Consider the following 25,555-nt stretch of genomic DNA (forward strand, 5'->3'; position numbering starts at 1 on the left):
AAAAAAAAAAAAAAAAGAACTGAGGCTTTTCTGAGGAAAAAGAAATTCCACCTGTGGACAGCAAGCTTCAGTTTGTGCCTGTGATTCCCAGCCTCCTGCATGACAGCCTGCCCTCTGGCCTTTAGATCTGCCCAGCCAGCCCCACAATCATGTAAGCCAATTCTTGCAATAAATCTCTTAATAAATATCTTCTACTAGTTCTGCTTCCCTGGGTTAAATGCTGAGATAGCCATGAAATTTTTGTTTCTTTTTGCATTAAATCTAATTGACTGCACCTTGACATAGAAGGCAGAAACTTCTCCTAGAGGTTCTCTTTATTATGAATGAGTTGAGTGGGGCTAGTTATTTTCATGATAGATGTGAAAATGCTTTTAATTCAACAGGTTCCTCTATTTTGCTATTTCTTTCTTACCTTTCCATTTCAGAAAAAACTATCAGATGTATAATAGATTCAATAACAACTTTCCTTTGTAAATCAACCTTTTATAATTTAAAAATAAATATATTTAGCTATTGCATATAAGTGAAAAAGAGAAAATAAAACCCTCATGTCTAACTGGCAAAAAAGTTGAAACTCATATAAAAATAAATGATATTTCCTTAAGATTTAAAAGTAGGTTTTAGAAAGGCCTTAGATTTTAGAAAAGGAAGTGCAATAAGAAATCATTTCATCAAAATAGAAGCAAACATTGTCACTGCTTTTGCCAGTGACAATCCAATTTCAAATGACTTAGCAGGAAAATTTTTACAACTCTCCTAGACAGAATGTCTTAAAACTGTCTCTTAATACTGATAGTCTTTTGCCAAGTTTCATTTCATCCTTAATTACTCTGAGAATTTCTAAAACTAGAAAACACATACAGGCTTTAAAAGCTAATTTGAAAATAAAAACCCAAAGGAAGCAGGATTTGAAACTAAACTCAGATTTTAATTTAACAGAAAGTATTATTCATGACAATTTTTTCTAAGATAAATGAAGCAGTCCTTTTAAAAAAAACTTCACTTTTAGAAATGTTAAACATTTATTCATTTTCTTATTGGGAGCTCTTTTCCTGGTTGTAATAAGAATATGCACAAATAATCATACATTTTGATTTTGAATATTGCAACCCAAAATTCAAAGTGGTTTTTTCATATAGGTTAGGTACTATTGTAAAATAAATTAATTTAAATTACAAAGGACTAGTACCAATATATATCTAAGAACTGTATTACCATTTACTTGTAATAACAAACATGTGCTTTGACGTTTTCATTTATTATTATAAAAATCGAGTTTTCAATGAAGACTATGGTTGTGAAAATAAATTTGAATTAAACAGTCCTTTAAACATAAACTAAAAATCATGGAAGAATAAAATGTCAAGCAAGTGAACACTTTTCCTGTGATATATACATAAATATTGTCATGTAAACAAAAGCAAAGATCAAGATTAAGTTAAATATCCTTGTCAGCAACTGAAATACATAGATTAAAATGGTTATTTTATGTTCTTCATGCTTCCATTGAACACAGCTGGCATAAGCACAGCAATAGGAACTGGATGAATCTTTGCATTCCCCTCATACGCTTAAGGAGGATACATACAATAAAGATACCTCTCTATGAGAAAAGAAAATATTAGAGGAATCAGACTCCTGAAAATCATGACTTTCAAATATTAAGTCACCTTTTTTGCTCTTCTGTGAAACTACATGGTTTATCAGAATTTTGCCCGTTGAAAGACGGTAAAGCTGACACTGGAGTGGTCCAGCACTAACACGAGTGGCAGCAAATTAGGCACAATGATACACAGACTTTCCTCTCAATGCAGATTATCCATGCACTAGGAGATAATGGCTTCCAACACAAAACAAACATTTTTTGGATAAAACAGACAATATTTAAGTGGATATATTTTCCACAGGAGTGTTTCTTTGAAGTATGCCCCAGAGACCACTTGAATCAGCATCAGGCCAAATACTCAACAAAATTAAAGTGTGCATTTGTGGGCCCAATCTCAGACCCTCTGGGGGCCCTGGGGATCTGTACTGTTAACAAGCCCCCCGGGAATACTTAGACACAAATTCATATGAAAGTTTGAATATCACTCTTGCAGACTATTGGGGATTTCTTTTGACTCTTTCTTTGAGCACAAATATTTCATTATCTCTTTCCTGCTTCTTACTTATTCGCCAGAAGGAAAAGCAAAACCAAAAACATTTCTAATTTTGTCAGCCAGTGGTGATAACTAGTAGCTGTACTTTTTTTTCCCTCAAACAAATATAGAAGAATAGGCAACATATGATACTGCACCTAAATTTTTCAAAGGTACACCACAGTACTTTCTTTTTTAAAGCTTTCAAAATGTATACATAATAAAAACGTTCAAAATGGTTTGTAAACTGTCATCTGATCAAGATGATCCAGTGTAAAGAGAACTGCTATTCAGTGTGGTTGCTGAATTCTCACAAAGGCCCCTCACGGTTGTCTTTCACAAACACTGAGCCTCTTAGCAGGCACCCCAGAGCTGTCACCAAAGGATGCACTGCCTACCAGGCAGCACTAAAGTACCTAAGGATTGCTCATAAAAATAGGACAAAGAAAACAAAAGCTCAGTTTCAGCTCCGACCACAAAAGGAGTCTCAAGACCTACTGCCAATATGTAAGATGAATACAGATCATGCTGACTTTCCTCAGAGAAAGTCTAATTTCAAATATACTTATTAATATCTGCCTGAAATCTAGTTTATATTGAAAGTGGAAAGCATGATACACTTCAATGTGCTACTAATATCTACTACAGTGTTTATGTTCTATAAGATCCCTATGGATAAAAGCAATTTTGCCTGTGAATAATATAAATTAGAAACCAAAGAGGTAGGCAAGTATCATCAGAAGATGATCTCAAAACAACATGTTGAATAACATGCTTGAATCCCAAAAGAGAAGTTAACTGGAAAATGAGTTCCAATACCATGACAACTGCCTCAAGAGCAGGGTTTCCCAGGTCTTTCATGATGACATCCACCTTCCAAAGTCCTGATTCCTGATATGGTGCCATATGCTCTTCAGATATTCAATTTTAAGAAACATCTAATGAAGTAAAATGTAAAAAAATAATACTGGAGACAAAAGAGTGAAGTTGGTATCAGCTGGGCTCTTTAAAAATCTCTACTCTCGGGCTTCCCTGGTGGCGCAGTGATTGAGAGTCTGCCTGCCGATGCAAGGGACGTGGGTTCGTGACCCAGTCTGGGAAGATTCCACATGCAGTGGAGCGGCTGGGCCTGTGAGCCATGGCAGCTGAGCCTGCGCGTCCGGAGCCTGTTCTCCACAATGGGAGAGGCCACGACAGTGAGAGGCCCGCGTACTGCAAAAAAAAAAAAAAAATCTCTACTCTCACATTAGAGTTGGACAAGACCTTGAAGATTCATCTAGTCCAACTCTCTGGTTGTACAACTGAAGAAAAGTGGCTCATTTCCCACTGGTCACAAAGCACTATAATTCTGAAAACATGCTATAAATCCAAAAAGTGTTCAAGGTTAACTTGCCTATTTATAAAGCCCATGATGTAGCCAAGAGGCTACACTTTCAGCACTTATGGCCATAGTCTGAAGCTCCATCCCTGGGGGATGTTTTATAACATGTTCCCATGATTAGAGAGAGAAGGGCACCAAAGGCCGTGGTTGCACCTGGGGTGGGGGAGAGGCAGAACATCATCAAGAGAAAAATAATTTGAAACCCCAGACCTGCCTTAATGAAAACTTGCTCTAGGCTCAGTCCAGGGCTTATCTTCACCTCTTTACAGGAGACACACCTCTGAGCACATTCACATTCTTCAATAGCCAGCTCTGCTCTGGCCAAGCACTGGGGCAACAATGCTGTTCTGCCCAGAACATTGAGAAATACAGCTGGACAACTGGAAACATCTAAACCCACAGGGCAAAGACCTATATACAGCTGAATTTAACTTCTCAGTAATTGTCACTTGTTTTGCAAACCAAAAAATTGCCTTATTTCCTTATACCCTTACTTACCTAAGATTTTTAGTTCTTCTCTAAAATGGTAGTTATAAATGATTTTATTTTTTCTTTTCTATTTTCCAGACTTTCTGTAATGGTTTCACATTTCTTTTGGTAATACAAAAAATGAAGCTATTTTTAAAAAGAAGGTTTTAGTCTAAAAGAAAATGAAAGGATACACATAGTTCCCTCTCGACTCTGAAACGTCCAAACCTGAACCTGAACGAGGTGTCCGTGTGGTACAGTAGAAATGCAGTCTCAGGACTCGGACAGAGTTTTGGATCCCAGCTCTACCACTAACCTTGGGCAGGGTTTTAGTCTGAGACTTGCCTTCTTCATCTGCAAAAAGGAAGAAATAATACTTCCCTCACAGGATGCTGTGAGGATAAAATGATGCACAGGGCCTGGCACATGGCAGACGTCTAGTAAATGGTGCCCTTCTCCCCACTGGACTCAGAGAATCCTTGGGTAAAAGGAGTGGCCACAGCCCGCACCAGCCACAGCCTCACTGCATCCCATTTAAATTTGCAAGGGTGCTCTATCTCAACTCTGCCCTACTGCTCTGAAGAATCACTATTGTGCTTAGAAAAAGTTCTTCATTTTTATGTTCCCTCCTTTAAAACTGTACATACAGACAAAACATTTTTAAAAAACTATCTTCCTAGAAATAATGCAATGTTTCCTAAAGCACAACATGTCATGTATAAAAACAATTCTGAAAAACATGACAATTAGTTTGTACATTGTTTCTTAAAGTGCACCAAAGTAAATATTCATGACCTTTAGAATGTCACTAACCCCCTTGGGTTATTTTTTTAAATAAAACTAAATATTTATCTACTGAGATGTATGTGGTTTTTGGCTCCAATGTGATGGCAAAAAGCAGCAGTGTCTTCCAGAAAAAAATAATTGATAAACTCGACAAAGCATATCTTAGCAGCATACAGAATACCTACAATTCACTGTAACTGCAGGCTCAATAAAGCACAATCCTGATTCCTACTAGAAAAACAAAATCAATCAAAGGAACAGAAAACCATCTCCCCACCCTACATCAAGGATTTCTCTTGAACCCTGGAGGTAACACGTGTGATCACTTCCCTATTGTGTATCCTTGGTAACAGACTTATAACTAATCACCATTCTTTCTTCACACTGCACACACACACACACACCCTATGAAAAACAATATAGTTTAAGTGGAGAAGCCACGAGAAAAAAAATCAAAGTCAGATAAAGAACAACCATCACCCAAAACGTCAGGCAGTTCCAATATTCACACCACAGTCCGATGTTCCCCACACACGTAGACAGCACTGGGGCGTATCCGTCGCCTTGTGTGGCCAGGGAGCCGCGGCAAAAACTTGAGGGACTTAGGCATCATGTCCAGGCAGGCGTCATGGAATTTCTTAATCCTCCAGTAGTAAATCAGTGGGTTCAATGCAGACTTGAGGTAGCAGAGCCAGAGTAACCAGGTGCTAATCTCAAAAAAGTTGTGTTGATAGTAAAAGTGCTTGCTGAATGTTGCCACAAGGCTGTAAGTGGTGAATGGGGCCCAGCAGAAAATGAAGACAGCAAAGAGAATCAAAATGGTTGTGAAGGCACGTGTTTTAAAGCCCATGTCAATGCTCATCTGGAAGGGTCTCTGTAGACTCATGAGACCCAGTTTGCTGGCCTGGCTGAGGCATATACCTTCAGGGTAGCTATGGATCCTCAAGGCATTGTGCCGAAGGGTATTGAGTATGCCCATAAATGAATACAGTATCACCAGGAAGGGTAGGAAGAAAGAAATGAGAGAAATCAAAATCACATAAGCCTGGTAACCTGGATTGGTTGTGTACCCAAACACACACTGCGGGGCTCGGGAAGGTATCTGCAGGTCAGGGTTTCCTACTGCCAAAGGAAAAGCTACACAAAAAGAAGTTGCCCAAGAAACTGCAATGAGAACCTTAGCCCTATATGGATTCAGCTTATCCTGCCTCTGGACTATAATAAGAAACCTATCGATGCTAATGATGAGCAGGATGGCTACTCCCTCTATCACAAACAACCAGAAAAACATAGCAGATACCCTACAGAAGAATTTCCCAAAAATCCATCTGGTGGTAAGAATGGTGACCAAGGCAAAGGGCATGTTCAGAACTGCAAGCAACATGTCTGCAAAAGCCAGGCTGGCCAGGAGGATGTTAATGGCGGAGCGCATGGCAGCTTTTTGGTAAACCATGAGGCACACAACCAAGTTCCCAAGAAAAGACACAAACAGAATAAATATCATTATAGCAGAAAGGATGATCTGGAGAGGCAAGTTTAGGCTCCTTAAAACTGCTGGTGTTGGGGGCACAGCTGTACTATTCAGTGTCAAGGAACTCATCCCGGTGGGAGCCATGGTTTCAAAACTGTATCTAAGCAGCAAACCAATGTCGGGATGCTGGAATGGTGGAGGGACCGTAATATTCATGTTGGTGTTTTCATAAACTACGAATGTTGTGTTGGATGCCCCAGTATGGGACGCAGTCAACACTGCAGAGAAGACCATGGTTTCAGCAGGATGGAAGGCGCCGGCAGAGATGTGTTCTTCAAGTATTTCAACACAGAGCAGCAGTATCATGTTTCACTGATGGGCTTGGAAACACACTCTGGAAAATGCACAAAGACTTCCATCTTCCATAGGAGTCCTTTTGCCTGAAAACAAGCCCAAAACACAAAAAAATGAATGGGAATGAGTTTTGTAAATAATATTTGACTTCTTACTTTTCATCATGAAGGACCAGTTTTCTGCTTTTTTTAACCCTTTAAAAATATTTAAGTCTCTAGCTTAGTCATCACGAAAGTACTGTTGTTCTGTTGTTTCATTTTTAGTCAACTACAATGGAAATTTCATGACATTCATGTATAAAGTGAAAGTGAAAAGAATGAAAATGTATTACTGCCTTAAAGGCAAAAATTATAACTTTACAGTTAATTTTTCTTTTAAATTTCCAGGAGCAGCATAGCTTTCCACAGTCACTATTAATATAGATTTTATTGATAATGGCTCTCCTGAGAGTATTCTTGATAGCTCTTTGGTACATGTTCATATTCCATTTTTACATTAGCACAAAACTAGTTGGCAAAGAGCCTTGAAATCAGTATCCTATTTAACACATGATAATCAGACACTTTTGCTTTAACACTTTCACAAGTAGGTACTAGGTTATTTCCAGTGAAGGGTCTGAAACAGTTTCCTGGCTTTCTATTTTATTTGTAAGTGTTTCTTCCCAGAAATCCCACCACATAACTACTGGAGAAGTTATTCAAGAAGAGAAGAAAAATTATCTGTAAAACGTCTTGGTCATATTTTTAAGACTTCCTTTCTTTTCTAAAGCTCTCTTTGCTTCTCCTGTTCTCTCTTCTTTCCCATGCACCCAATTCCACCCTTTATTTTCTGATACAAATACTCCTATCTTCTCAATTTCTTCTCCCTAAGCCTTGTATGTCAGCAACCTGATAGATGTCAACCAAGAAATAAAGATGGGCATTCTAAAGAAGATGACTAGGAAAATATTCAGGCGTGAATAATGCATTCTAGAAAACATTTCGTTTCCTTGCTCCAAAAAGTTTATCACCTTCCTCTTATCCTAACCCCCAACGTCTTAATTTCTGTGACCCTGGAGTTTTCCGTAAAGGACTTCCTTAATCAACTATCTTCCTAACCCACTTGTTATGTAGGTTCTTACTTCTTTACTGGAGAGGTAGCTTTAATCTCTTTAATTAGAAAGAACTCTCTTTGGATTTCTGGGTAGATTCCTTTAATAAACCCCTAAGATTGAGGGGGGGGTGCACAGTAGTTTAAGACAATGCTGTAATTTTCTCATTATTTGGATTTACAATTACTCATTGACCTTAGGGGTAAATGCCAAAAGTTCATTTATTCATTTCCTATAGTATTGAGGGTAGAAGCATCCCATTTACAAAACCCAAGATCCAGCACTGTAGCCAAATCATTGGCTCTCTACTATACTCGTATCTCTCTGTAATCCCCAATTTGTGGTGCATGGCTAACCTTATGAAGGAGGAGAATATTCATCTGTTTGTTCAAAATATTAACTGTACTATACACTTTCACTGTTATAGCTTTATTTCTTTGTCTCTACTATATGTTATCCATCCTCACACGTTCACTTTGAAATGCAAAACATACCTGGATAAGATGCCCCACTAATCCAGTGACTCCCAAACTTTATTAACCACAAAGGGCCAATGGAAAAAGGGGCAGTGGTAGCTTTACACCATAATCACCACAAGTCTCTTTATAACTACCTAAATATACATACAAATAAGAATAAAGACTGTGCTTACTACATAAATCAGCCTCAATATGATTCTATCTCTAGAGAAAAATTATAAATGTGTACCTTAGGCAAATGTGTATATTAAGCCTAAGGTAACAGTGATAACTGTGCTTGACTAAGTAAACAAACATATCCATCCTGAAGATAGCACACACTTTAAAACACTTAGTTTTCTTGACCATGTTGAAGAACTAAAACAAAAAATGGAACGGAGCCAAAACAAAACCATAATTTAAAAGATGCTTTTTAAGGTTGTTACATGTGTATATATAGTCACAACATTTTACTGCCATTATAAAAACTTCTAACTCAAGTCACTCAATTATTCATCCATCAAATATTTATTTCAGAGCCTACTATGAGCCAGGCACTGGAGAGACAGTGATGAACAAATGGTTCCTGGATTTCTGGTTAAACAGGACTGAACCACCACCTCAAAATTACACTGAAAATGACAGTAAAGGGATTTTTAAAAATAAAATGTACAACTCAAAAGGACAAGAAGTATGAATGAAAGATACATCAATAGATAAGAGATTTTTTTAAATGTTTCAAAGCAAAAGGCAGATGGTGGTGTGGTAACTGAACAGAGTAGAACAGAGAACTTTTTATCTTCAATACTTACACAGAAATATGCTTAGAAGAGGCTGAAACACCCTGTAGATCCCCAGAGCAGCTCTGGATTAGGAGGTGCCAGTTACCACAGTAAGTGTAGGTGTGGCTGAAAACTGGGAAATTGAAAAATCTATACACAGAGCCATCGGAACCCCACTCCAGGCTCGGGGGTCTTCTCCAGCAACCACATGAAAGCACGTACTCCTGTGCCAGTAGCCCAGTCACTGGCACAACTGAAGCTGATAAGCACTAAACTTTAGCATATTTGTGCAGGGCTGAACACAGCAGGACTGGATGAATGTCTGCACATTCAGCATGAGAACCTAGCCCCCATCTCCACCCTGTTCCCAGACAGCCAGCAGCCAGGCATATGCTACCATGCAGGACTGAAAGACTCGTCTTTTCCAGTAACTTAAAAAGCCCTAGAGGAAAAAATTCTAGATACTAACATTTGATGGTGTCCCAAGAAAAATGCCAGCTTGGTGCCCAGTTATCCTGGATACTGAAGCCCACCCACTATCAAGGCCAACCCCCACACACAGAGCTTCCAATCAGTTTTTCAGTGCTCATTAAATAGAAATGGTAAATTTCCCAAATATATAAAGAATCTATAAAAGGATTAAACAAAAGCAATATTATAGTTAAACATTAAGGAAAAGAACTGGAATTTCTAATAACAGGGAACGTAACATACATGAAGTTAATAATGCCTTTGCCCTGGTATCTATCTGTACATGCTCTTCATTCATTGTACTCCTGGCTACCAGAATAGGAATATTCTCTGGCCTTTCTTTTCTCACTACAAAGTGTAATAACCAAAGCAGAGCTTTTGAATACTCATTGTAACTATGTTGAAAGATTCTTTCCTCTTAGATATTCTCATCAAATACCATTGTGACCTGCAGTTTCTTTGAATTTCACAAAAGACTAAATAAAAGTTTTATACTTAAAATTTGTACTTCCACAGAAAATGGGACAGTAGCAACATAAGAACAGTAGAAAATTAGCTCAGGTCTGTAATACTTGCTTAACAGTCCTAATGTTTAATCTAGGCTAGTCTTTATTTGTCAGAAACTCTCATTACATATTCTAAGTAAGAAAAAATTAAAGTTGTATGTGAAGGTTTATATATATGTGTATATATTCATACACACACATACATATATACACACACCTCACATGTATGTACACACGTAAAACTCACGTATGGCAGAAGTGATTGAATTTATGATTCTTTCTCTTGTCTTATAGCATGTACAGAAACAACACTGGGGCAATCAGATTAATGACACAAGTAAGTGTTTTATGTTTCGGGTGCGCCAGAATTTCACAATTACTGGGGCTTCACAGGCTGGAATGGGCAGTGGAGGTTGTAGAATTCCCCTGGTCTTCGTCCTTTAGTCTTATCTGCAATTCCAGTGCTTTAGATATTTGTTTCAATTCTCTGAAAAAAGTATATGCTCCTAAAAGGCATAGACTGATTTTATAAATCTCACTGTCCCCATGAGTACTATGCTTTGCACACAGCCAATGCATATATGGTAAATTATATTTATTTGCATTATGCTTTGTCAGATCAGAGAATTTCTTCTTTACTCATTTTAATATTTATACATTATATGCACATAATTTTGCTTAAAAAATTATCAAAAGATTTTCAATGACAGTCAAATCCTGTACTACCCTTCACCATTCCACTTCTGTTTTTAGAGGTAGTCATTTTTAATTATTTTAAAGGTTTTTATCAAAAGTACTTATTCTTTATATATCTAAATAATATGAAGAAATTGCTTTTTGATTTATCAATATTGTATATTATGTCCTGATTTCCTATTAGGATAAGGGTTTACCTGCCATAGCACCTCCTAACTTACTTCTCATCCCTTCATACTACCAAAATCTTTATTTGAAAATTTTGAATTACAGAAGTTAGTGTTTCTATTAATGTATTTAGGCTAATAGTATATTTACTGATAAGCTAAAAGAATGTTTTCTTTCTTGTATAAATTTTGGATTTCCTAGAATAAATAATTTACTTTTTATTTTCAATTTTTAAAAATAACTATCAATATTTTTTTACCTGCTCCACATGAGAGATTTTTTTTTTTTTTTTTTTTTTTTTGGTACACGGGCCTCTCGCTGCTGTGGCCTCTCCTGCTGCGGAGCACAGGTTCCGGATGCGCAGGCCCAGCGGCCATGGCTCACGGGCCCAGCCACTCCGCGGCATGTGGGATCTTCCCAGACCGGGGCACGAACCCGTGCCCCCTGCATCGGCAGGCAGACCTCTCAACCATGCGCCATCAGGGAAGCCCCACCTGAGAGATTTTATACCTAGAAGTATTATACTTTGGAAGGTCAGATTTATCAACTACATTTTCATCTTGGAGTCATTCTTTTGGCCTCATGTCCCTCCCTGAAGTGATACACTTCTCTCTGTTACAAAGATGCCAGCCAGAAACATCTCTTTACTACCATCTTGGAAATCCTCCTTTCTGCCTTGGGCTCTTGGCTTCCATATTTCCTAGATCCTTTGTCTTCCACTTCACTGCTTCCTTTTTGTTCACTTCCTTCTTTTCCAGGAACCAATTGCTTTTGAAGGAAGAACACAACGGAGGTAAATTTTGAGTCCTGTATGTTTGAATAAGTCTTTATTTGTTCATACTAATTGTCTCAGTTTAGAATTCTCAGCTGAAAATAATTTTCTCTGAGAATTTTGAAGGTGTTGTTCTACATCGGTGGTTCTCAAAGTTGAGGGTATATAAGAATCACCTAGAGCATCTGTTAAACTACAGACTCCTGAGCCCCACCCTGTGAGTCTCTAAGTCTGTGGTCTGGGGTGGGGCCTGTAATTTGAATTTCTGGAGGAGAGAAAAACTTAAATTGAGAACTTTAAATTCCAAGCTCAAGGATTAGATGAAGATCCAGAAAGCTCCTTCAACAACAGTGAAAGAAAACTTTTATCTCCTATTGCCCCAGAAATGGAATTTCTGAAAACTAAATCAAAGTCTAATTCTATGGGTGGCAATGTTACAATGCAAATTGAATTCCTAACCTTACAGAGTCTCTTCTGTTAAAGTTAGGGCCTGATTGGGAAGGAGTAGGGGCCTGAAAATTGGGATGATGATATATGGGGATTTTGATGAAGCTGAGGCTTAGGACCTTGTGCTGCAGTCTTCTTTACCAATAGTAATAGCCTTTCCTCCCTTGCCTAATGAGGTTAGCTCTCTCTTTGCCTGAAAAACCAGTAAGGGCCTCACCTAAGATAGCATCTTGCAAGGGATTTTTGCCCTTCCTAAGGACCCTGCTCCATCTACCTCTCTTGCTTGTAGACCTAAGACCAGAATCAAGTCCCAGCAGAATCCAGTGTGAGGTATAAATTGTGACCTAGAAAGAAGTACCATTTATATCAAAAGATATGCAAGATAATTCCAATTTACACAGACAGAAACCAGGGAGTATGTATGAAAATGGATACTGAGGGTATTGAGTCAGCTTAGAAGGAATATAATGTTAGATCAGATCAAATTTATTGATATGGGCACACTAAACCAAGATTCTGGATTCTCTGTGCTAGCTCAAATGGCTGAAAATGCCTCTAATAGTATGTTCAGTTGGTTGGCGGGAGCCTGGTCCCCAGGGCAACCTACACTACATGAAACTGAGATGCCATAACTCCTTGGTAGAGAGGGAACTATCCAAAGACTTCAGCAGATAGGAATGCTGAACTCGATTTATCACGTACGACCTGCTCACCCACTTATAACTACATCACTTGGTAGGATCCAGAGGGCACTGCCTTCACCAAGTCTTTGAGAGCTACACTGGTTGAAAGGACCAGCAGCATTCTTGAAGAGCTCTATAGTAGCTACTCTCTGAAGACCACGAATGACAATGGGCAATGTTGTCATCCAAGAAATGGGTTCCTAAATTGAATGGGGATGATAGTATCTCAGAGTGGCAGGGGCTCAGTGACAGTACTTAACAAAAGATGAGGTGAGCATGATTATCAAAATGGGCAGCGAGCAAAAGCTGAAATCAGAATAGTCTGACCTGCAGAGATCACTGGTGTTTGATCATGGTGTTTCTAAGAGAGAAATAGTTAGAAAGCTACCAAGTGCTACTTGATCTGTATAAGCAGCAAAGCTATAAAATAGAAAAATGCAACTCCTCAATCAATTCCCAAACTTGAGCCAGGACACAGACCTAGAACCTCTTTTATCAAGAAAGCCAGGCCCCTTTGAGGAAGGACCTTGCTACACAGCTATAAATTTATACTATAAATATTCCAGTCTTCCCCAAAAAACCTGCAACAAATTACCAGTGTATACACTGAGGAAGGGGAAATAATCAGAACTTTGTGGGATTGCTGGATATGGCTCTGAAATGACTCTCATTCCTGGAGACCCAAAATGGTACTGTGTTCCACCATTCGGAGTAGGGGCTTATAGAAGTCACATGATTAATGGAGTCTGTGCTCACTTCCAGCTACCACTCACCCCAGAACTCATGCCATCATTATTTTCCCAGTTCTGAAATGTGGAGTTGGTACCGACACACTCAGCAGCTGGCAGACTCCCTCACTGGTTCCCAGACGTGTGGAGTTAGGGCTATAATATAAGAAAGGCCAGGTGAAACTCCTAGCACTACCTCTACCTATGAAAACTGTAGACCACTTTGTTCCCGTAGAGACTACAGAGATTAGGTTCATCATCAAGGACTTAAAGGATGAAGGTGATCATTCCTAAAACATCCACATTCGACTTGCCTATCTGGCATTAGAGAAAACAGATGGATCTTGCAGAGTGCAGATGCTGTACCAGATGTGATTTCCTTGCTAGAATAAATAAACACACTCCCCGGCATCTGGTACACAGCTATTGATTGGGAAAATTATTATTTTTTTCTTTATATGTGCTAGCAAAGAATGCCTGAGCAGTTTGGCTCCAGCTGGCACCCTACTACGCTACCTCAGGGTTCTATCAGCTCTCCAGCACACTCTCATAATCTAGTCCACAGGGACCTTGACGGCCTCTCCATTCTGTAGAATGTCATGCTTTCCATTACGTGCTGACTGAGAAGTAAGTAGTAACTACTCTATACTTGGTAAAACACAGGTGTGCCAAAGGTGGGGAAAGATTACTACAAAAATTTGGCCTACCATCTTTGTAAACTTTCTAGGGATCTTGTAGTAGGTCAAGATATCTCTTTCTACCACTAAAAAATAGGCACAGTACTTAGTAGGCTTTTTGGATTTTGATGGCATCATGTACTTATTTGGGTATGTTATTCTAACCCACTTATTAAGTAGCTTGCAAAGCTGCCAGGTTTGAGGGGGGCATTTAATAAGAGAAGGCTCAGCAACAGGTCCAGAGTGCCATGACAGCTGCTTTGCCACTTGGGCTACATGACCCAACAGCTTCACTGGTGTTTTAAGTGCCTGTGGCAGATAGGGGCTGCTACATAGTATGGCATTTGGCAGTCCTTTTATAGGTGAACAGAAACCTTTGGGATTTTGAACAAAGCTACAGAGCGTGAGCATTTCACGTGAACGGGGTTATCTGACCTTCCAAAGCCATAAAATTGGGTATGCACAGAGCTCTTCAACCTTAAACAGAAGAGGTGTATATGAAATCATGCCTGGCAAGTCCTATGAGCACAGTTAGGTTAACATAAGCAAGTGGCTCATATTCCCATAGCTCTTATTCTTGCTACACTGATCCTCTCTTCAAATGTTACCTGTGGCCTCACTAAGACGAGTTCCTTATGACCAACCAGTTAACTAAAGAAGAAAAATTCAGGCGTGATTTAGAAATGGTTCTATACAATATATTGGTGCCACCCAAGAGTGAAGAGTTGTAACACAACAGCCCCACTCAGGAGCCCTTAAGGTCACAGCAGAGGGAAAACTTCCCAGAGGGCAAAGCTTTGAATGGTATATAGTCATTACTCGGTATCCCAGGGGATTGGTTCCAGTACCCCCATGGATATCAAAATCCAAGGATGCTCAAGTCCTTTACATAAAATGGCATAGTATTTGCATATAACCCACACACATTTTCCTGTGTACTTTAAATCATCTCTAGATTACTTTTAACACCTAATACAATGTAAATGCTATGTAAATAGTTGTAAATACAATGTAAAACCTATGTAAATAGTTGGTGTGCAGCAAACTCAAGTTTTGCTTTTTGAAACATTCTGAATGTTTTTCCAAGCGTTCTTGACTGACCATTGGTTGAATCTGCAGATGCAGAACCAGCAAATACAGAGGGCCTACTGTACCTGGTTGTTCATTTTGAAAGAGACACGTCAGAAGTACTAATCTACACTCATTCATGGACAGTAGCTAATGGTTTGGCTGGCCATATACATGCTCACCAAATAGCAACTTCACAGATAAGGAGGTAAATAATCTGGTAGAGAAGATGATGCATTCTACAGAGGTCAACCAACCTTTTTCTCTACTCTTGTTCTTCTCAAAAGGGATTATGAACAAAGTGGCCATGGTAGTACAGATGGAAGTTGTACACGGCTCAGCAACATGGGATTTCCACTCTCCAAAATGAATCTGGCTACAGCCACTTAGTACTTAATCTGACAACACTTGACTTAGTGACTATGGCATCATTGTCTGTGGCACCCGCCAGCCATCTGGTGGCAGGTTGATTACATGGACTACTTCCATCATGGAACACTTTGTTCTCATTGGTATACACTCATATCCTGGATAATTTTATCAAATTAAACTGTCAATCATAAGAGCAGTATGTTTAATATCTGTACTTCCTTTCTTTCACAGAATATCCCATATGTATACAGAGAAAAATAATCAGAAAGCTAAAAATCTCTACCTTTTCAGTTACACATTTGGAATAAAACAGTGGAAATTCAAAAAGAGAACATTTAGAATTTTGTTTTTAAGTACTCAGAAGCATATCAAGATATTTAGTCCATACTCAAAGTAGGAATTTGTATTCTTAAAGAGGATAACTTCTTTTCTCCTGAGTTTTTCTAGAAAGTAGAGTGTGAAAGAATGTCTTAAGCTTTTTTAATATACATAAATTAGCTTTTTAAAAATTTCATAGCAATTCTGAGATTATTACTATTATAATCCCCATTTTAAGTATGAGGAATTAAATGCCAATAAACTAGATAATTCAGAAGAAATGGACAAATTCCTAGAAACATACAACTTACCAAGACTAAATCATAAAGTAATAGAAAATCTGAACAGACCAATAATGAGCAGGGAGATTGAATCAGTAATTTAAAATCTCCCAACAAATAAAAGCCAGGACCAAATGGCTTCACTGTTGAATTCTACCAAACATTTAAATTAATATCAATCCTTCTCAAACTCTTCCAAAATGCTGAAGAGGAAAGAATACTTCCAAACTCATTTAATAAGGCCAGCATTACCCTGATACCAAAGCCAGACAAGGATACTACAAGAAAATGAAATTTATAAACCAATATCCCTTATAAACATAGATGCAAAAATCCTCAACAAAATACTAGCAAACAGAATTCAAGAGCACATTAAAAGTATCATATACTATGATCAAGTGGGATTGATTCCTAGGATGCAAAAATGATTCAACATATGCAAACATTAACAGAATGAAGGATAAAAATCGTATGATCATTTCAATAGATGCAGAAAAAGCATTTGATAAAATTCAAGATATTTTCATGGTAAAAACTCAAAATAAATTAGGTGTATAAGGAATGTACCTCAACATAATAAAGGGCATATATGACAAATCCACAGCTAATATTATACTCAAAAGTGAAAAGCCTTCCTTCTAAGATCAGGAACAAGACAAGGATGCCCACTCTTACTACTTTATTCAACATAGTACTAGAAAGTCCTAGCCACATCAAATAGACTAGAAAAAAAAAAAAAGGCATCCAAATTGCAAAGAAAGAAGTAAAATCATTGCTTTTTGCAGATGACATGATCTTAGAGAATATCCTATTAGAACTAATAAATAAACTCAGTAAAGTTTCAGGATACAAAATCAACACACAAAATCAGTTGTGTTTCCATACACTAACAACAAACTACCTGCAAGAGAAATTAAGAAAGCAATCTCATTTACAATAGCAACAACTTTAACCAAGGAGGTGAAAGATTTGTACAATAAACACCATAAGATTTTGATGAAAGAAACTGTAAGAAGACACAGATAAATGGAAAGATATCCTGAGTTCATGGATGGAAGAGTGCTATTAAAATATCCATTCTACCCAAATCTATCCACAGATTCAATGCAATCCCTATAAATGCAGATATAAAACCATTCCACACAGTGGTTGTGAGAATTAAATAAGATAGATTGCAAGAGGATTATAAAATACAAAGTGCCATCAAAATGCAACATATTATAACCATGATCTTTCTACAGCACTTCAACTATTTTATGCAATTCATATCTTTATTGTACACCTTTGTGGGAGTATAAACTTGTTCAGTTTTTTGGAGGGTAAACAGGAAGTATTTCTCAATATCAAAAATAAACAATTTAAACACTGTCTGGAATTCCACATTATAGAAGTAAAAGCAGAAACATGAAGATAAGGATATTTATTGCAGGATTATTTGAGTGAAAAACTAGACCTTTTCTAAATGATCATCAATAAAATAGTAGTTAAATGAATTATAGTACACACAATCTATCACAAACAATAAGCTAATCCATAATAGTGACACCAGAGAATGTTCACAAACACTGAGTGAAAAAATCTACTTGCAGAATGACATACAACATATTCCCAGTTGTGTGTATGTAGATGCGTGTACATGTGTGTATGTACATGTAAATGTACATGTTTAAGCAGACTAATAGACAGAAGAACAAACATCAAACTAACAAAAAGGATTTCCTCTCTAGTGTGAAAATAAGGGTGCAAAATATATTTTCCTTCTTTACTTCTGGCTTTTTAAGTTTTTTTCACATTAAACCAATACTGATCTTTATTATTCTGTGGAACTTTCCTCACTGTTTCCTATATAAAACAGGACGCAGGATTCAGCCTATCTTCTTTATAACCTATCAGCCCTAACACAAAGCTGTGTACTCTAGTGATGCTAAAAACGCAATAACCATTTAGAGCACCCTTTAACCATGGAGAAGAGAGGCAAGCCATCTACTTTGTGGATCTTCTTGACAAACTGGGACCAGTGAAGGCCCTGGGTTCAGACTTCTCAGGGCTCCCAGCAGACACCTCCCACCTCCCCGGGTCCTAGCTCACTGTACACACTCTAAAGGGTGACCTTGAGTCCACTGAGCGCAGGCTGCTGGGAAGGTCGAGAAATTCAAACAACTGCTGCTGTTCTAGAACTCTTCTGTCCCTTAAGGAATGAAGTATACACATATTTGGCCTCTAGTAAAGACCAGCAGAGGACTAATAAGATAACCGAAGTGTTCTAGCAAATTCATAACTGGCACAGTAAAATAAAAACAGGTAAGAATTTGAAATACTGGCCTTACTCAGACTGTCTGCTTTTGTCTTGAGCAAAGTAAAAATCTAAAGGAAAGGAAAATGCCTAAGAGAAGAAACACTCGTATCCTGGGTTACTGAGCATCTCTCTCCCACTCTGGGCCACAGGCAATGCTGGAGGAGGAAAGGCATCACACCACTGTCCTTCTCTGATACTCACCACACTCAGACAAAAATTTCACTTGGTCTCAAAGGATTCCTCCCTTCACCCGTATCTTTCCTCTCATTCAGGAAAGAAATAAAATTAACACTAAGAGAGGAAAGAGACCACGCATCACACATAAATCCATCTTCTTTACCTATAGTAGGCCCTTAATACTTGTCTAGAGATTCTAACTAGAAAAGGGGAACGGTAGACAAAGAACACACCAGGATGGACGCAAATATACTCAGGCTACTCTTGAGTTCTCTACGGGGAGCTAGAAATAAAGAACCAGGCATTTCATATCAGAAGTAGCCCAAATTTCAATTTGATTTCATTTTTACAAAAGCAATCATCTTTATTGGGCATTCTGCTTTAAAATTTAGAAAAACAGTCTACAAATAAATTTATATCACTATAGCAATGTCTACTTTTTTGGGTTGAATTATTATTTTTTGTTTTATCTGTAGATAGAGTAAAAGGAAGCTTTGAACAAACTAACCAGAGGAAAATATTTAACAATCAAGTAGAGTGGATGGGGTAGGGGAAGCTTTATTTGGAGTCATTTTTATAAAGAGAAAATCATCATTGCATCAAAATTTCACTTATTTTCAAGGTACACCTAACTTAAAACCTATATGCAGGGCCTCCCTGGTGGCGCGGTGGTTGAGAGTCCGCCTGCCGATGCAGGGGATACGGGTTCGTGCCCCGGTCCGGGAGGATCCCACATGCCGCGGAGCGGCTGGGCCCGTGAGCCATGGGCGCTGAGCTTGCGCGTCCGGCAGCGGGAGGGCCAAGAAAGGGGGGGGGCCCCAAAACGCCAAAAAAAAAAAAAAAAAAAAAACCTATATGCAATAAAGCTAAAGGGAAAAAAATGCTATGCACACATTTTAAGTATGAATCATAGCAATGTTCTATTTATAACACTGTTCCATTCCTAATATATTTCTAATTTCAACCAGAATACTCACCATAAAAAAAGAAGAATTTTTCTCAAGAATGTTCAAAGGAACATTTAGTTCTTCCATGGACATTTTAAAAATTAGATTATTAAGCATGAGGATTTATTTGCATTCATGTTACTTTTCCCCACAATCACCAAGGAGAAATTAAACTAAATATCAGCAAGGGCTTTGTTTCGGAGAAAATAGTCTAAGCGACTTCTGATGACAATTAAAACTGAAACTCAAGTGTCAAGAAAGATCAGCATTTAATAGAAAAGTAAATTAATTACAATTAAAAACTAGAAAAATTTAATTTTTAAGTGGCTAATAGAAGAGTAACCTTCTGGAACCTTTCTAGGAATACAAAAACCAACAGAAATGATGAGCCCCATGGGTGATGGGTTTTGCTCATCTCCTTTTGTCTCCTGTTTCTAACTCTTAGTCTTTGGCTCACATTCATTAGGTCGTTGTTGTGCTGAGAAATCTTTACCTGCCTTGAAACTATTATTGGGGAAAATGCAGCCCAATTTAATTTCATCAGGCTTTTTGAATAATTCAGACACATTATTTAACCTGCCATTGATGTTTCTCACAGTGGTGTTCGATTATAAATTCAAGGAAATACCAAGTCTTATTAGATAATGAACCTGGAATCTTTTATTACAGCTCTGCCTAGAACTATAACTGCTGTATTAAAACTTGGATATCTCTTTTTTTGGCCTATAAACTACTTGCATAGAGCAAAGGGTGAAAACAAGTTTTGTTCTGTTTTGTTTTTTATACCAAAGGGAGTATGTGGGTACTCAGATTGAAATCCACATGCTAATTAAAAGCAATACAATTTACTCCGATTTTGAGAAACACAAAAAAGAAAAAAAAGGAGATTTAAGCTTGGTTCTTTTCTTCTCATGCCATATGCAATCTCCTCCCTACCCACTCCTTCAATTACTGCCTGAATGCAGACACCTGACAAATATGTTCCAATGGCCCAAACCTTACTTCTAAGTTCCAGGCTCACATACCCAGCTGTTCACTTCACATCTGCACTTGGATATCTCAAAGGCACCTCAAACCTTAAATGTCCAAATTAAACTTAGGGCCGTGGTCTCTCCCCACTCTAAGTGACCCCACACCAGAGTTCCCATGTTCACCGACTGGGCTGCCACCCATCTGGTTATACAAGCCAGAAACCTAAGAGTCACCTTGACAGCTTCCTCCCTCAGCTATAATTCATTCCTTCCCCCAAGAACTGTCCATTTTAACTCCTAAATGTTGTGCCTTTCAGGCCACTTCTCTTGAACCCCTCTGCCATCACTCTGGTCCAAACTACCAACAAGTCTCATGAGGCAGTAATTTTTTCCTGGGTTATTCACAACTGATTCCCAACACCTATGACTGTGCCTGCCGCATGGTCCACGTTCAGTAAACATTTGCTAAATGGATAACAACCTCCTGCTAACTATTCATCCATCCCCATTCCCCATTTGCTTTGTGAAGTCTTTATCTTCTATTACTGTGGAAATCTTCTCTAGCCAAAACCTAGCCAACCCCCAACTCCTGTCCTATTGTCTCATTTCTACATGTATTTCTCTGTGATAAGACTCCACTGGCAGTCACTTTACAGTTATCCATGGCATCCCTAGATCCATACCTGTGCACAGGCCTGCCCCGCCCCTGCCCCAATTGGAGAACAGATTCTAGGAAGGCAGAGATGTGACATACTTTTTGCTCAGCACTGTGCCCTTAAACCCAGTTAAGAGCCTGGCATATAGTATACACTCCATAAAAAGCTAGTGAGTCATTAATTTTTTAAATTCTTTCATCATATTTAAAACCCAGTGTCTCCTTTTATTCTCTGTTTGTGAAACCCTTAAAAAAAGAGTTTATTCTACAGCATTGCCTTTATACTTCTTTACTAAAACATTTGATCTATCTTGTCTCTTTGGGAAGCAAGCTACAGAGATTAGTATAGTAATACAGGGAATAGACGAAGTCAAGTACCCAGTGGGATCTGACCCTCAGGGCAGTTTTCTGTTCTCTAAGTAAAGAGCCAGAGAGTTACAGGATCTTAGTCCCCCAACCAGGGATTGAACCCGGGGCCCTGGCAGTGAAAGCATGGAGTCCCAACCACTGGACCGCCAGGGAATTCCCTCCAGGTACCTTTTTTAAGGCTGCAAATTGGACTAAGCACCTTGTCTCTGTGCTCCAAGTGCACTCTCTGCACACCACCCCCACAAGTTACCACTGTGTTACAGTGACATTCTCTTCCCAGGAGCAAGGCATCTGGTAGGAAGTTTTTATTAGGTCTTTCACTAAGGCCAGATGGTGAGGAAGACTGATTTTTAAGAAGTAATGGGGATATATGTATGCATATGGCTGATTCACTTTGTTGTACAACAGAAACTAACACAGCCCTGTGAAGCCATTATACTCCAATAAAGATGTATACAAAAAATAAAAATAAAAAATTTTAAAATTTTTCAAAAATTAAAAAAAGAAAGTAATCTGGGATTCTCTTGGATTAAATACATTCTGTTACATATAACTACCCACCAAGTAAAATACCCACCTCTGTGAATCCTTGTAATAAAGTAACAGAACCGCCTCACACTTCAGGATTTAGAGATAATTTTAAACTTAGAGGAAAAAAAAGCTACCCAAAAGAAAGAACATTTCCTTTTCCTAATCATCTGCTTCTAGTTCCCATTCCCACACATATACTCCAAATGCTGACAGCTCTTTAAGACTCTTTCAACCTAAATGACCAATATTTAGAGGCCTAGTTAACTCAGTAAGACATGATTCAGACACTTTAAGTGTTACTTAAGACTGTAGAAACATGGAGAAATGCTTATAATGTAAAGTCATAAAATGCAGGATGGAACATTGCATTTTTATATACTTATAACTGTTTTACACACACACACACACACACACACACAGCCTCAAAAGAAATAATCATTCAAATGCTGAAAGTAATATGTTAATGGTGGTAGGATTGTAGGCTTTTCCTTTTCTTTCTACTTTTTAATGTCTTTTTATTATTTTTATGAGAAAATAAAAATAATTAACTTGAATCCTGAAGAATATTTTCAATATATCTGAAAGAAAGCATAAAGCCATGCCTCACTGAAAATTCTAACAGTAAAACCGTAGTCTATAAGAATTATTCATTATAGCTGAGTGGCCCAGCTACCACTAAGGTGAGTGAATGAGCTTCTCCACCTGATGACATATTTTGACGAACACTATTCACTTCCCCAGCCTCTCTAGTTATGTTGGGATGTCATTAAAGATACAGCTGTGCAGGACACAGGGCTCAGTTTCATGGCTGGTATGCTACCGTACATCTTGAGAGTTCGCAAAAGACTGCAGAAAGACAGGTTCTGAGTGGTGGCTTTCCTTAGCGTGACACATGGGTATCCCTGGGGGTGACGGAACCAACTGTATGTGAAGCCCAGGGCACACATTTCAAGGAGGTTCCCAATGCCTGTGGTTTCAGCCAAAGCAGAGAAGAGCAATAGCTGTTCTGCCCCCCACTCCACCACCACCCCAGCAGCGCTATTTCCACATCTGCTTTTTTATTTTTTAACCTTTTTTTTTTTTTTTTTTTGCAATTCGTGGGCCTCTCACTGTCGCGGCCTCTCCCCTTGCCGGACGCGCAAGCTCAGCGGCCATGGCTCCGCGGCATGTGGGATCCTCCCGGGCCGGGGCACGAACCCGTATCCCCTGCATCGGCAGGCGGACTCTCAACCACTGCGCCACCAGGGAGGCCCTCCACATCTGCTTTTGATGGCTCTTCTTGCTGTAAGTGTCTCCAGCCTCCATCCTCACCAGTGCTTCTACCTCCGGCAGGGCAGGCTGCTGCTGATGCTCTCGGAAGGCCTTCTCCATGGCCCTGGCTATCTGCTCCTCCTTCCTTCTTCTTCTCCTGTGTCATCTTCTATCTCCTACATTCCACTCGTACTCTTTGAAAAATTAAGCCTTTAATATAAGCCTGTTGCTATCTTGTTGCCTTTGGAATGTCAAATGAAAAAGTAGCAAATCTGCACTACCATCGCATCCCCTGGGAGCTCCTTAGAAATGTGTAATATCAGGCTCCAGAGCTATGGAATCAGAATCTGCATTTTGAAAAGATCCTGAGGTGATTCCCAGATGCATTAAACAGAAGTGCTCGTTTGGGAGTTGCTGGCTAGGTTGCTTTCAGTTGCCTAACCTCTGTAGCTCTACTTACACATTTAATACTGTTCTAACTTAAGGAAAAGTGGAGAGAGTATGCCTGGCCTTCAAATTACCAGTGAATCAGGAAGCACACTCATTACTGATAGTCTAGCAGTAAGGATGGAGCCGTGAGGATGTGAAACTGTCCACATCTGTGCTCTGGGAACAGGGCTTTGTCCAGGAGCTGCTGAGCTTTCAAGTGAAGTTAAACAAGCTCAACTCTGCACTGGCCTGCACTTGTAGAAACATATAACAGTAGTTACCAGTTCCTAAAATGTTAGGTGCTTCAACATGTTTTCCAAAATCCATAAAAACTAAATTCTGTACTATGCTCCATACTGTATTTCTGAAGTGCTTAAATATATAAACTAAATATTTAAAAGAAACTTAAATTTAAACTGGAGAAATTTAAAGGAAAGAATGAGAGAAAAAAATAACTTTCTCATCGATTTGTTCATGTCCTCACTAGTTTCTACGTGAGGTAAACACGGCGGAAATGCAAACAGCCTCTAATTCATGTTTTTATATGAATTGATTCTTTACAAATATCAAAAATTTACAGTGAACATATAAATCTTTAAATCAATTATGGAATTTTTTGCTCCAATTAAAAAATCCTCTCCAGCATTTAGAATCACATCGATATTTATATTAGAATCTTAACCCAACTCTAAGCCAAGTAACATTTATCTTTTTAATTAAATTTTTTATTTTGAAATAATTGTAGATTCACATGCAATTGTAAGAAATAACGCAGCGATCCCATTTAACCAGTTGCCCTGAGTTTCTTACAGTGTCACAAACAAGATATTGAAAGTGACACAGTCAAGACACAGAACAGTTCCATCAGAAGGATCCCTCTTGTTGACTTTTATAGTCACGCCCTCTCCCTCCCACACTCCCACTGCTGTCCCTGCCCCTGGCAACCACTAATCTATTCTCCATGTCTATAATGACACAATTTCAAGGATGTTACATGAATAGGATCATACAGTACGTCATTTTTGGGGAATGGCTTTTTTCACTCAGCATAATTCTCTGTAGATTCATCCAAGTCATTTCATACATCAATAGTTTGCTCCTATTTCTTGCTGAGTGGTATCCATCAATCTCCAAGTCTGTTTAACCACTCATCTGCTGAGAGATATGTGGGTTGTTTCCAGATTTTGCATATAACATATAAAGTTTCTATGAATATTTGTAATACAGGTTTTTATACGGACATTAGTTTTCATTTCTCTGGCATAAATGCCCAAGAGTATAATTACTGGGTCATATGGTAGTTGCATGTTTAATTTGATAAGAAACTGCTAAGCAGTTTTCCAAAGTGGCTGTACCATTTTATATTCCCACCAACAATGTATTTGTGATCCAATTTCTCTGCATCCTCACTAGCATTTAGTGTTGTCACTGTTTTTTATTTTAGCCATTCTAGTAGATGTGTAGTAATCTCACTGTAGTTTTAGTTTGCATTTCCCTAATGACTAATGATGCTGACATCTTTTCATGGGCTTATTTACCATTTGCATATCATCTCCAGTGAAATGTCTCTTCATATCTTTTGCCCACTTTCTAACTGAATTTCTTTATTACTGTTTTGAGAGTTCTTTATATATCTATATACTGTCTTATGGGATATGTAGTTTGCAGCTCGTTTCTTCTAATCTATAGCTTGTCTGGTCATCCTCTTAATAGTCTTGTCCAAAGTGGAAATTTTTAATTTTGATGTGGTCCAATTTATGTTTTTCTTTTTATGGATGGTGCTTTTGGTGTCAAGTTTAAGAAATCTTTCCCTA

At 38.4% G+C, this 25,555-nt stretch overlaps 1 protein-coding gene across 1 annotated transcript in view; it reads right to left on the reverse strand.

The window, feature by feature from the left end:
• Window positions 1-4,819: 4,819 nt before the first annotated feature.
• The window catches only part of GPR63 (G protein-coupled receptor 63), a 53,787-nt gene continuing 33,051 nt past the window's right edge, over window positions 4,820-25,555 (reverse strand). The window contains exon 2 of the mRNA XM_007467188.1: window positions 4,820-6,684. Within this exon, the coding sequence (XP_007467250.1) occupies window positions 5,279-6,610 (1,332 nt within the window). The 5' untranslated portion in view covers window positions 6,611-6,684 and the 3' untranslated portion in view covers window positions 4,820-5,278. The remainder of the gene's footprint in view (window positions 6,685-25,555) is intronic.

The sequence above is a fragment of the Lipotes vexillifer genome, unplaced genomic scaffold, assembly GCF_000442215.2.
Source record: "Lipotes vexillifer unplaced genomic scaffold, Lipotes_vexillifer_v1.1 scaffold185, whole genome shotgun sequence".
Taxonomy (NCBI): Eukaryota; Metazoa; Chordata; class Mammalia; order Artiodactyla; family Lipotidae; genus Lipotes; species Lipotes vexillifer.